The 12273-nt window shown below is 63.2% G+C and overlaps 1 protein-coding gene across 3 annotated transcripts; it reads right to left on the bottom strand.

The window, feature by feature from the left end:
- Nucleotides 1-3126: 3126 nt before the first annotated feature.
- On the bottom strand, nt 3127-11822 carry DUSP9 (dual specificity phosphatase 9). Of its 3 annotated transcripts, none has more exons than XM_079765328.1 (4): nt 11668-11822; nt 5605-6024; nt 3827-4276; nt 3127-3513 (listed from the first exon to the last, which is right to left on the bottom strand). In XM_079765328.1, exons 2-4 carry the CDS (start codon nt 5987-5989, stop codon nt 3188-3190), a joined length of 1161 nt encoding a protein of 386 aa, XP_079621454.1. In that variant the 5' UTR covers nt 5990-6024; nt 11668-11822; the 3' UTR covers nt 3127-3187. The 3 variants fall into 3 exon arrangements, with proteins under 3 accessions (XP_079621454.1, XP_079621453.1, XP_079621452.1); XM_079765327.1 differs by having other exon boundaries at nt 11658-11817; XM_079765326.1 differs by lacking the exon at nt 11668-11822 and adding an exon at nt 6677-6904.
- Between the last annotated feature and the right edge of the window lie 451 nt (nt 11823-12273).

The raw sequence follows: 12273 nt of genomic DNA, 5'->3' as shown, positions 1-12273 counted from the left end.
CCGGCTAGGGCCTGCAACCTTTTATTGGTGTATGGGATGATGCTCCACCAACTGAGCCACCCAGGCCAGGGCAGAGGTACTTTTATTGAGGAGGCTCGAGGGATGAAACCATTTTTGTTTTTTGCCCTTTTCAGCTTCTAGAGGCCGCCCACATTCCTTGGCTTGTGGCACCTTCATCCATCTTTAAAGCCAGCGGTGAAGCGTCTTCTCTCTGTCTGGCGCTGCCCATGTTTCCATCATCACACCTCCTTCTCTCACTTTCCTGCCTCCCCCTTTCCTTTATGAAGATGCATGTGATGGCATTTAGGGCCCACTCGGATAGTCCAGGACAGTCTCCCCATCTCAAGATCCTTGACTTGCCCTGGCTGGTTTGGCTCAGTGGATAGAGCATCTGCCTGTGGACTGAAGGGGCCCGGGGTTCGATTCCGGTCAAGGGCGCATCCCCAGTAGGGGCTGTGCAGGAGGCAGCCGATCAGTGATTCTCTCTCATCATTGATGTTTCTCTCTGTCTTTCCCTCCCCATTCCTCTCTGAAAAAAAAAAAAAAAGATCCTTGACTTAATCACATCCACGGAGTCCCTTTTGCCATATAAGGGACTGTATTCATAGGATCCTGGAACTAGGAAGTGGCCGTCTATAGGGGCCAGTATTCTGCCAGCCACACCTACGGAGAACATTGCCCGGCGAGAGTACAGGCTTTATGTGGGGGGCCCAGGTGTCTCTTGGTTCCCATGGGTGGTGTCTGGAGAGCCACTGGAAGAAGGTGTCCAAGGAAGAGGCAGTGGCCCTGGGCTCCTGGGTGTAGATTTCCCACGGACAGGAGCGAGCCCGGAGCTGGCTCACTCCTCTTGACACAAATATCCTCATAGTTGCTGACCTCGAAGGCTTTCTCTTATTTTCCTACCAGCTCAGCCATCCATGCCACGTCTTTAGATTTCATCCTACGTTTTAGGGGTTCTGGACCCGGAAGATTTCCCTGGACATGCTGACCACATTGCTCACTAAGTCGCCGCTGTGTTCTCCTACAGCACTTGCTCCCACCCACCTTCCAGCTCCCTTCTGCTTCCCGCCATCTCTCTGTGGCTGGGGATTCTGACTTGAGAAGGACCGCTCAGCCACGGTGTGCAGGAATTCAGAGCTGAGGCTGGGGGGCCAGGGAGGAGCAAGCCCACCGATCACTTCAGATGGCTCAGTGGCCCCCGCAGGCTCTCCTGGCCTCCAGCCTGGGCTTTTTAGTTGTTGTCCATCCTCCCCCGAGGATATCTTCCCACTGATTTTTAGAGAGGGGAAGGAGGGGGAGAGACGGCGGGCAGGGGGGAGGGGGGAGACATCGATGTGGGAGAGACACAGATTGGTTGCCTCCTGCATGTGCCCCAACGGGGGCCGGGGGCAGAGTCTGCAACCCAGGTATGTGCCCTTGACCAGAATGGAACCCAGGACCCTTCAGCCCGCGGGCTGACTTTCTAGCCACTGAGCCAAACCGGCTAGGGCTGGGCCTTTTAGATCCAAATTCCACACTTTATCAGCCAGAGGGACAGATGATGGGATATGCAAGTCTGCTCTTGTCCCTCCCTCCCCTGCTCAGGCCCTTCTGTGGCTCCCATCCCCTCCTGCCGAGGCTCTGACTCTGCACCGAGTCTTGGGGCGTAGCTGCCCATTCCGTGGTCACTTCTGGCCTCTGCTCCCCTGATCTCTGCCACTCTGGACACCCGGTGCCATTTACTGCTTTATGGGGTCTGTTGTTTAGTGTCCTCGCTCCCCCTCCCGGAAGTTGGCTCCAAGTGGCAGGCCTCTGGTTCACTGCTTTGTCCTGGTCATTAGCCGTGCGTGGCAGGTAGGGGTTCAATGGGTCGTGAGTAAATGGGGGACCTGGCCAGAGGTGGGGCCGACAGGCGGTGCAGGCGCCAGATGGGAAATGATGACATGGGGGGCCGGTGGCGCTTGAGTCCCTGAGCGGCGCAGTATGTCTCCCCCCCCCCCCCCCCCCCCGCTTCCCTGGGCCTCCCCCCACCCCCACCCTTCCCCAAACCCTCCAAGGTACCCAGGAAGCAGCCTCCCTCAGTTCAGAATCTTACAGAAACCGTTTATTCAGGAACAATTCAAGAAAGCAACTGTGGGGTTGGGTTCCCAAGGGTTAGGGTGTGTGTTAAGTGCCGCCGCCCGCTGCCCACTGCCCACGAGGGGTGTGTCTGCAATGAATGGCCGTGTGTGTGTGTGTGTGTGTGTGTGTGTGTGTGTGTGTACCGCGGCATCAAAATCCAGGCCTTCTTCTTCCCCTCCCCTTCCTCCAGCTCTTGCTCTGAGACCCCATCTTCTCCGGTGGCAGCCTGACCACCCTCAGTCACAAAGAGCCCCAGTGATCCCGTCAAGACATCTGGGAGAGAGGGGAAAAAAAAGCATCTTTTCAAATGTCAAGTGGATAAACAGTCAGGGCGCCAGATGTGCGGCTGGGAACCCTCCCAATGGCTCTCAGGCCGGCGATCTCCCCAGGGGTGCTGCCCAGCAAGGAGCCACCCAGAGGCGGGCTGTCCCCGTGGCCGCCGGATGGCGGCCCCTCTGAGTCCGCATCCCCTTGGGAAGCCCTGGGCAGAGAAGCCGGGAGGTGGCTGCCCTGGTGGTGGTGGCGAGCCCCTTCCCATAAGCAGCCCTTTGGGGACAGGGATGCAACTGCGAGCAGGTCCCTGCGGCAAATGAGGTGGCCGGAGCAGGCACATGCCCTTCCTGAGGGGGAGACCACAGGGAGGCTCAGGGCCCAGCTGAGCTGGCAGAGCACAGGGCCCGGGCCTGGGGACAGGCCGCCACCGGGAATGGTCCCTCGGAATGGGAACCCCCCCCCCCCAAAGAAAAAAGTAACAGTCGCAGAAGAGGCAGTTTCTGGAGCGAGGTCCCGCCCCAAAGCGGCGAGGGTCAGGCCGGGGATCCCAGCCAGCCCAGAGGCACATTTAATAGGATTCCCGAGGATGTTTCAAGTGGGCAGGGCGGGTCTCTCCTGGGGAGGCTCCCAGCGCCTGCCTCTTCCCACAGCCCCCGCATGAGGTATTGTGCTCTCCCCCCCCAACCCCCCTCCCCCCTCCCCCCGCTGACAGCTAAGCCCCCTCCCTCCCTCCCTCCCTCCCTCTTCTCCCCCACCCCCCCGCAGCGCATGGGTGGTCGGGAGCACCCATTGGGGGACAGGACTGGATGGGGCCCTATGTGGGGTCGAGCTCAAAGACCCCGTCGCTGGTGGGGGTGGTGAAGAAGGAGGGCGGGTCCGAGGTGGCGGACTCCTGCCCCCCGCTGCCCCGCCCGCGGGCGCGCCGCTCCTCCAGCCGCAGGCTGCACTCGAAGTCTAGCAGCTGCCCCATGAAGTTGAAGTTGGGCGAGATGTTGGACTTCTTGCGCTTGACCAGGTCGTAGGCATCGTTGAGGGAGAGGTGGAGCTTCTGCATGAGGTAGGCCACGGTGACGGTGACGGAGCGGCTGACGCCCGCCAGGCAGTGGACAAGCACCCCGCAGTTCTGGCCCAAGGCTTCATCTAGGCAGGGCAGAGTTGGGGGGCAGAGTGAGGGGCAGGCCAGTGGTCTTCCAGAGGGGCCCTCGCAGCCCCCGCCCCGTCCCACCCTCCAAGTCAGGTGGCCCTGGCCAGGCTGGCCTGGGAGCCCTGCCCAGCCCGAGGGTTTCTGGCCCCAGTGCTGCCTGACCCCACAAGTACCATCCTGGCTTTGGGCTCTGGGGATGGCCGCTGAGCCCCGGGGGGAGCCCTCATGAGGGAGAGGGGCAAGTGATGGGAGAGGCCAGGAGCCAGGCCTGGCGGAGGAGGGAGAAAGGGGAGGCCAGGGAGGACTCACCAATGAACGCGATGGCCTCAGGAAAGAACTGGGACAAGTTCTGGCTCCAGTGGTCCGAGATGGGAATCTGCTTGTAGTGAAAGTCGCCATTCTTCTCAAAGAGGTTAGGGAGGTTGGGGGTGACATTGAGGATGTAGCGGATGCCTAGCTTGGCCAGGCTCTCCACGTTGGCCGAATCTCGGGCACAACCCAGGTAGAGGTTGGGCAGGATCTGGACCGGGAAGGATGGTATCAGCCCCGATGGGGGGGGCGTGGCACCCTCCGAATCCAGGCCGCAGCTCAGGGAGTCTCGGTCGGGTTCAGATTCCGCGTCGGAGCAGTCGGAGCTCAGGCATAGGTTGCCCAGCCCCACCACCGGGCTGGGCACCATGGCCATGCCGGCTCCGCCACGGCTGCTGAGGCTGCTTTCGCACAGCTGAGGGCACTCAGCCTGGAATCTGCTGAAGCCACCTGGGAGGGAGAGAGGAGGTTTCTGCTGATCTGGCCCCCGAACCAGGGAAACCAGCCCCAGAGAGCCCGACCCCTGAGGGGTCTTGCAGCTCTCCCCAAAGGGGACTCAGAAGCCGGCAGCCTGTTCTAGATGGGCGTCGCCGTGTGGTGCGCTTATGGGCCGCCCAGCCACCCTCACCTCGTGCTGTTGGTTACTTGCTGGACAGCAAGTGCTCACTGTGGCCGCTGGGCCGAGGCACAGCCATCCAAAAAGGACCTCACGCCTCCAGGGCCAGGCCGAGGCCGGCGCAAGGGCTCAGTAGAGTCTAGATGCGCTGCTAACCTCGGGGGTGGGGGTGGTGGGGTGGTGGTGGAGGGGGACTACAGCCATCAGTTACAGGTTCCCACGTGAGTCCTCTGCCTGGGTGTCTCCCTATCTGGCTCGACCAGGAGTGCGCTGCTGGCAGGGGCCAGGTCACAGCCATCTCTGTGCTCTCTTCAGGGGTGAAATGAGACCCCAAGAAGAGGGGAGCCCGGGAGAGAGCGGGACATTCCACCTGGATGGTCCCAAAGTCCCAAGAAGCGGGCATTTCCTTGGTCTACAGAGGAGCTTCTATTTCCCCAGGCTGGGGCGGGGGCCTGGAGGCGCAGCAATCTGTGGATTTCTAGATCCCCGTGCCTTCCGAAGGGAGCAAGGGAACACAGCCCAGTGACCCTCCTCCATGGGGAGGTGGGGACAACTGGTTCTGTAAGTTCATAGAAGCCCTGTCCCTACCCTGGATCTCTGGAGTGTGAGTGTGTGTGTGTGTGTGTGTGTGTGTGTGTGTGGCTCGGCAAGGAGACAGTGGGCTTGTATCAACCTGTCTCCCTTCCATCCAGCCCTGCCATGACTGGGGGGGGGGGGAGGGGGGGAGAGGTCTCTGCTTTCTCAGGCCTCCTTCTGCCTTCCCTGCTTCTCTCTCTCTCCCTCTCCCCACTTCCTGCCTTTGCAGAGCAGGGTTTGTCCTGTGTCGCTGGCCTCCTTACCCGTGGCTGAGCAGCTGCAGTAGGCGGCATTACTAGCTCAGGAAGCCTGGGAGCCAGGCCGGGTCAGCCCCTTTCTACCCATTTTCCAGACTCAGAAACTGAGGCTCCCAAGGGGGAAGGGCTTGCCCACGGTCACACTCAGGGGAGGGTATCTCACCTCCACTTTAGACAAAAAGAGCGGAGATCGCTCAAGGTCAAATGAATTGTGACTCCCCTCTGAAGGTGGGGTCCTGCCTCCCAGGGTCGGGATTCCCCCCCCCCCCCACCCCGGCCCCCGCCCCCGCCCCAGGCTGGTGACCACCCCTCCCCCCGCTCGCACGTACCCTGTAGATAGTATGCCAGGTAGCCTTCCTCCCGCAGCTTCTGGAGCAGGGTGCCCAGCACCGACTCGGGCTCCCACTCCTCAGCCTCAGCCTCAGCCTGGGCCTCGGCATCCCCGCGCCGGTGCCGGCCCCCGCCCTGGTCGTACAGGAGCACAGGAGCGGGCGGAGGCGGCTGCAGCGGCGGCCCCGGCAGGAGTGCGCGCACGGACAGGCTCCCCCGCCGAAGGCGGCGCAGCAGCAGCGCGGGCAGGGCCACGCTCAGCGCCCCGCCGATGCGCGCCGACTCGTACATCTCGCGGCTGCGGCAGTCCAGGAGCAGCAGCTGCGGCTGCGGGGGCGAGAGCTCCCGGCGCAGCCACAGGCACGAGCGGCCCAGACCCTCCATGGGTTCGCGGCTGCTGGCACGTCGGGCCGCTGGCGCTGCGGAGAGAAGGGGAGACACGTGTGGTGAGAGCCGGCGTCCTCCGCGCCCGGCTGCCACAGGGCGTGAGCCCAGGGGGTCAGGATGGGAAGTCAACCCCAGGTCCCGAAGGCAGGCGCCCAGGACGCCCGCAGGGACACCCCCTCCACCGCTCGATTCTCTCTTCTCGCGCCCTTCCCACAGTGAGGACGCGCAGAAGGCATGTTGCGCCCCCAAAGAACACCCGAGGCAGCCACCGGGGTGCCTGGTCGCCGCTCACCGCCCCGAGAAAGGAAGTGTGAGAGGTCCCCCAGAAGAGTAAAGCTGGGCATCCCACGGCCCCTTTGAGAGCCGTGGGTTCCTTCCCAGCCTCTCCTGGGGTGCCCCAAAGCCCCGCACGGCCGCCTTCCTTCACACCTTCCTTGCTTCTGAGTTTCTCGCTCGGCCTGCCCGAAATCACTCCCCAAGTTCGCGCTTCAGACTTCGGGGGCGCGTGCGTGTGAGAGGGGCTCAAGACCCAGGTCTCCCCCACGGCCAGGTGGGCCCAGGGACTAGAGGTGGGGTAGAGGCGATGGCCCTTTCGGAGCTGATCCAGCCCCGGTACCCACCCGCCCCCCGCTCCCCGCAACCCGCCAGTCCAGGGGGGGGGGGTGGAAAGAAAAGGAGAGAGACCTGAGTCTTGATCCCCCCGCGGGTGGCCCTGTGCCGATGCCTCGGCCAGGGCCACCGCGGGACTCGGAGCGCGATCCTCGGACAGGGTGTCCGCGGGCTGGGCCTCTGGGAAGAAGGTAGTGCGGCCGAGCAGGCGCGCACGTGGAAGCAAAGTCCTGAGCCGCAGGCGCGCTGGCTGCTGAGCAGAGGACCTGGCTTCCACCTTGGAAGCGGCTGCCTTTGGACAAGGAGTTACCGTTTAGAGGGGCGGGGCTATGGGGGCGGGCTCAGGGGTCGAGCTAGCCAACGGGTGCCAGCGAAGGCAGTTGGGTGGGCCTCCCCGCAAGTCGCGCGCTGAGCTGGGACTTCCACCCAAGCGGGACTGGGCCAGGGCAGAGGCCAAGGGCAGGTCAGGGGCCCAGCAGGGGGCCAGCCACAGCTCCCCTGGCCGGCGCCAGTCAGGCCCCCCGGAGGCAGGGGGAGGGGTGGGGACAAGAGCCCAGTGCCCCTGCCCCAGAGGTTGCCTACTCACTTGGCGACCCTGGACCATCATGTCCCCTGACTGGACTTCAGTGGCCCCATCTATATAGTGGGCTCACCATAGCCACCCCTTGGGCTACCGGGAGTGTGTGTGTGTGTGTGTGTGTGTGTGTGTGACTGAAATCAGGGGAGGAGGAAACAGGACCAGAAACCTGTTGCTGCTTCCTGGCCCAGAACCCTGCCCGAGGCTGGCTGGAGGGCTAGGCAGGCAGAGGGCCGCCTCTGGGCACCCTCATTCCTTCGCACAGGCCTGGCCAAAGGCACCTAGGAGCTCCGAGCTCCCAGCTCCAAACTGCAGCGCTCTGCTCTTATCATGTTACCGATCCCGGGAGTCACCCCAGCCTCTCCCTCTGCCCGGCTGCCTAGTCCAGAGTGAGTAATTTCTACCTAAGCCTGACATCTGTACTCTCCTCTCTGCCCGGCTCTGGCCAAGGGTTTGTGCTTGCCAGCTCTTGACCAGGTCACTGTCACAGCTTGCAAAGCTCTCTCCCTGCCTCCAGGCCTTTTACCTCAACCACCCGCTGCCTGCCCTGCGCCAGAACATTCGTTCAGCAAAGGCCACTGACCTCCATTCCTTCCATGCACACAGGATGATGACCAGGCGGGCACACAGGGTCTCTGCTTGCACAGAGTTCTCAGGCTAGGGGAACGGGTCCGCAGGTAACAGGGGACCACACAAGATAATACCACGTGTGCTAAGTACTGAGACAATGAAATGGGGTGGGGAAAAGACTGGTTCTATGTCCCTTCTCTGCTTAAAACCTAAAGCCAATGGCCGAGTCGAGGGGAAATGTACAGCAAAGATAAAGCTCATACAAATTGATCAAAAGGTTAAGACTCCGAGAGATAAATGGGCAACGAGCCACGAGAAAAGACCGCATGAAGGAGGGAACCCAAGTGGGTACAAGAGGCTTGGGGCAAGGTTCAACCTCAGGCCCGGAAGGAAAGCAAATGAAAAAAAACCAAGGTAACAACCAAAAACAAGGTAACACTTCCCACTTATTACATTAGTAAAATGTTCTCAAAATGAGAACACCCGGTGCTGGCAAGGGTGCTGTGAAACCGGCCTGCTGCTCTGTTGCTGCTTCTGGAAGATTCTCTGTTGCCCTTTTTGGAAACTAATGTGGTAATATGCATCCAGAGCTAGAAAGAAATTCCTTCTCTCTGGCCACTTTTGGGAATCGACCCTAAGGAACTCAGTCAAAGAAGGCAGAGCTTGCCCGACTGCCGTGGCTCAGGGGTTGAGCGTCGACCTATGAACCAGGAGGTCACAGTTCGATTCCCGGTCAGGGCACATGCCCTGGTTGCAGGCTTGATCCCCAGTGTGGGGCGTGCGGGAGGCAGCTGATCCATGATTCTCTCATCATTGATGTTTCTCTCTCTCTCTCCCTCTCCCTTCCTCTCTGAAATCAATTAAAAAATATTTTAAAAAGGCAGAACTCTGTGCATAGGACGGGCGCCACAGGCCATGTACAGTGGAGGGCTTCAAGCCACCGGAAGGCCAACATTTTGGTCAAGTTTAGGGCAGCTACTGGACTCCTCTCAGACCCAAGTAAGATGAGAAAACTCAAGAAGTAATGCTGGGGAGAGCCGGGCTGCCTCAAGTCGCCCCTCTCCCACTTCCTCCTTCCCTGGCCCAGTGGGTCGCCAGCCTGGGTCTAATCTCTGGCCACAGCCTCCCATGTCCAAGGCTCTGGATTGAGTCCCACCACCAGCATCCGGGGGCCTCAGGCGGCTGGGTTGTGTCCCCCCTTCCCTCAGCCCAGGCCTCCCTCCTCTGCATCCTGTCCACATTCTTCTCTTTCTTCACCCCCTCACCCCCAGGTGCCTTACTCCAGACAGTCTTGGTCCATCCCCTGGGCCAGTTTGTGGTCTCCCTCCTCTGTGCTCCGGACCTGAGTTCTCTGAGGCTGCAATGCCCAAGTTTGGGGAGCTGGGGTGGCAGTGGGGGTCAGAGCAGGGCCCAGTCCCTCCGTGCACATCCTCTTAGGCAGGAAACCTGTCTTTTAGGGTCTCCTATCCCTCCATCCTCGCTCCCAGAGGCAGAGGTAGGCTGCCACCTGGTCAAGGGCCCCAAGCCTGGGGGCTCCCTCCAGGCCCGATGCCCCTGTGGATGGAACCCCGGGGTGGCCAGGGGCTGAAGGCACCAAGAGGTTCTGCCATGTGCCAGCCTGGGGTGCCTGGCTTGGCTGTGTTGTAGGCAGTGGCGGGGGGAGGGGGGCATCTGACAGGGAGGGAGAGAGACACATGCCCCCACCCCCACTGTTAGGGAGGTAGGAGCTCCTGAGATGCCCAGGCGTGCTTGTGCAGAGGGCCTTCTGGAGGAGGTGGCGGGAGGCTGGCTGGGAAGATGATGAGGAGGGAGGCAGCTTCTGCGATGGTGAGGGGAGAGGAAGCTGGGCTCAAAGCACCCCCCCCCCCGCCCCGCCAGGGTGGGTTGTGATGGGGCATTTGTCTCCCAATGCCTGAGAGTGGCTCCCCGGCACCTCGCTCCCAATCCTGCTGGCAAGCCCTCCAACCGGGAAAGCGAGCGCTCTGTGCCCGGTGCCAGCAGCGCCCGCTGCGCCAGCAGCAGGACCGACTGGAACCTGTTGCCACCTCCGCACTGCAGGGCTGAGCTCCGCCAAGCCCCCTTCCCCCGACCCTCTCCGGGAGGCCCCCCACTCGCCCCCCCCCCGCAGTGCCTGCTCCCGCGCCCACTCAGGGTGCCCACCCTGCCCCAGCCTGCTCCCTCCGTGGGCTGGGCAGGGGGGGAGGTGGGCTGCGTGCCTGGGCCTCTCAGGCCCCCTCCGCGAGCTCTCTGCAGGGTGGGCGCTTTGCCCGCGGCCCCAGCCCCTGGCCTCCGCCCCACCCCGCCCCGCCCGGCCACTGCCCCTTGGAGGCCTCGGGACTGTTGCAGCCAGTAGGCCCCTCGCGCGCCTCGTGTGCCCTCTGGTCCCCAGAGCCTCCGGAATGCGACGCCCCGCCTCCCCTTTCATCCCCCCATTCCGAAATGCCCGGTTCCCGCCGGGCCCAGTGGCAGGATTTCGGCTGTGGCGGCCCGGTCACATGGCCAGGGGAACACAACTCCCAGCGCCAGCGTTCCTGCCAAATCCAGTGTCTTTTCCACCAAATACACTTTCCGCTGGGGATGGCTTTCTGCTTTTCCTGGTCGGTCAACCTCGTGGGACTGGGAGTTCCTCCAAGGCAGGAGTGGGGTGTGCCCGGCCCCAAGCTGGCCCCTGCCCCCCAGTGCGGGGCCTGGCACCAGCCTAGCGCTCAGGGAAGAAATGCTCATTAATAAAGGCGGCGTGAATGAATGAAACCAATTGTTGCACGAGGCGGGTGCTGCTCCTGCTTTTTCTCTCAGCGGGTTGCACACTGCCCCCCCTCACCCCCCACGCACGAGCACACGTGCACACATATCGCTCCCCCCCCAACACACACGCAAACACATACACGCACGGCGTGAATTCTGTCCTCGCGGAACCGACCTACTACGTGCACTGCGTCCCTATCAGTGCCTGCCTCTCGTTTCCTCCTCCCCGACCCCCACCGGCGCCCGCATATCTAAGCACGGTACCTTGCGCCCCAAGTGCCTTCTTTATCTCTTAGGGAAGAGGCCAAACCAGTCGCTGGGGAGACTCAAAGTCTGTTTAGGGAGGCACCTGGGGGCCCTCAGGATGGCAAGCCGCCTCCGAAGGCGAGTCAGAGGCGCTTGGCAGGGATGTCACCAAATGCTGCAGCCTCTAGAGCCCGCGTGCCAGGTGTTGGGGGTGGTGGTGGGAGGGACTCGGGGATGTGCTGGGGGCTGTTGAGGGCTATTTGTTGGGGGGGGGGGCGGGGCGGGGTGCTGGAGAGCGGGAATCCAGCAGGTGTGCATACGTGTTGGGGTCTGAGAGTGTGCTGGGGAGTGGGCCTGGCTGAGGGAAGTGGGGAGTGTCCGCCCCTGGGGTGTGGGTTAGTGTTGGGGCTTCGCTTGGGGTAGGTGGATTGCAGTGTCTCTGGGCTGAGAATGTGGGTGGGGTGTCTGTAATGAGCATATGGGGAGTCGGAGATGGCGGGGGCACGGCGAGGGGAGCTGTGTTAGTGCAGAGAGCAGGGATGTGTTGGGAATATGTATGTGCCTGGGTGTGTATTGAGGCGTGGCAGGGGCTGGGATGGGGGCTGGCCTGAGTTGGGGGACAGTGCTGGGTGGTAGGTTTAGGGGCTGCTGTTTGCACCGCAGGGACCTGGGTCCGCGTGCGCATAAGTGGCAGGGGGTGTGCGTGGCCGAGGACACGGGAGGCGCACAGGCGGGATGTGGGGGGGGTGTGCGGTGGCAGGACCAGGCGGGTCTCGCAGGGGCGCGCGCGTCGGCCCCGTGGGGGTGTGCGTTGGCAAGACTTTGGGGGCGCAGGGTGGAGGAGCGCACGTCGGAGGGCGGCCCGGCCGGGTGGGGGTGGGGTGGGGTGGGTGGCCCGGCGCCGCGTGCTCCGCTCACCTCTGCTCACCTCCGTTCCGCTGGGCTTCCAGCGCCGGCTCCGCGCGTGGCGGCCGGGAAGTTTCCGAAGCCCGGGCGGCGGGAAGCGCCACGGCCACTGCCGCCGAGCGCCACCAGAGCCTCGGGCGGCGGCCTCGCCTGGAGCCGAGGGGCCGCCGCCGCCGCTGCTGCGGAGGGAAACTCCAAATCCCGCCTCCGCCGCCGCCTCCTCCCCTCCCGTCGCCGTCTTCTCCGCCCCCTGCCCAGGAGGGGCACTGTCGCCGGCGGCGCGCAGGGAGGGAGCGGGGAGGGGCCGCGGCCTGCCCGGCGTCTCCCTCCACCTTCCCCACCCCCTTCCGCCTGCCTCCCACCTGCAAGCCTTTGCCTGCTCCTCCAGCCGAGGCCCCTGTCTGGGTACCCACTGCAGCCCCCCGGCCACTACGAGCGTGGGGCGCAGGAGTGGGGTAGGGAGCCCTGACCTGTGCTGGGCCTGGGCTGGGGGAGGTTTGCACCAAAGACTCTCTGCTGGCACCCTTGCTTCCCGCTGGAGAAGCAGCGAAGGGGCACATGAGGACAGAGCCTGGCCTCCAGGGCCACCTCCTGCTGCCACAGGGGAAAGGGCTTAAGGTCCAGCCGA

This window comes from Cnephaeus nilssonii (assembly GCF_951640355.1).
Source record: "Cnephaeus nilssonii genome assembly, chromosome: X".
In the NCBI taxonomy this organism is placed as follows: domain Eukaryota; kingdom Metazoa; phylum Chordata; class Mammalia; order Chiroptera; family Vespertilionidae; genus Cnephaeus; species Cnephaeus nilssonii.
The sequence above is the reverse complement of the archived record's forward strand: the minus strand, read 5'-3'. Positions and strand labels throughout refer to the sequence as shown.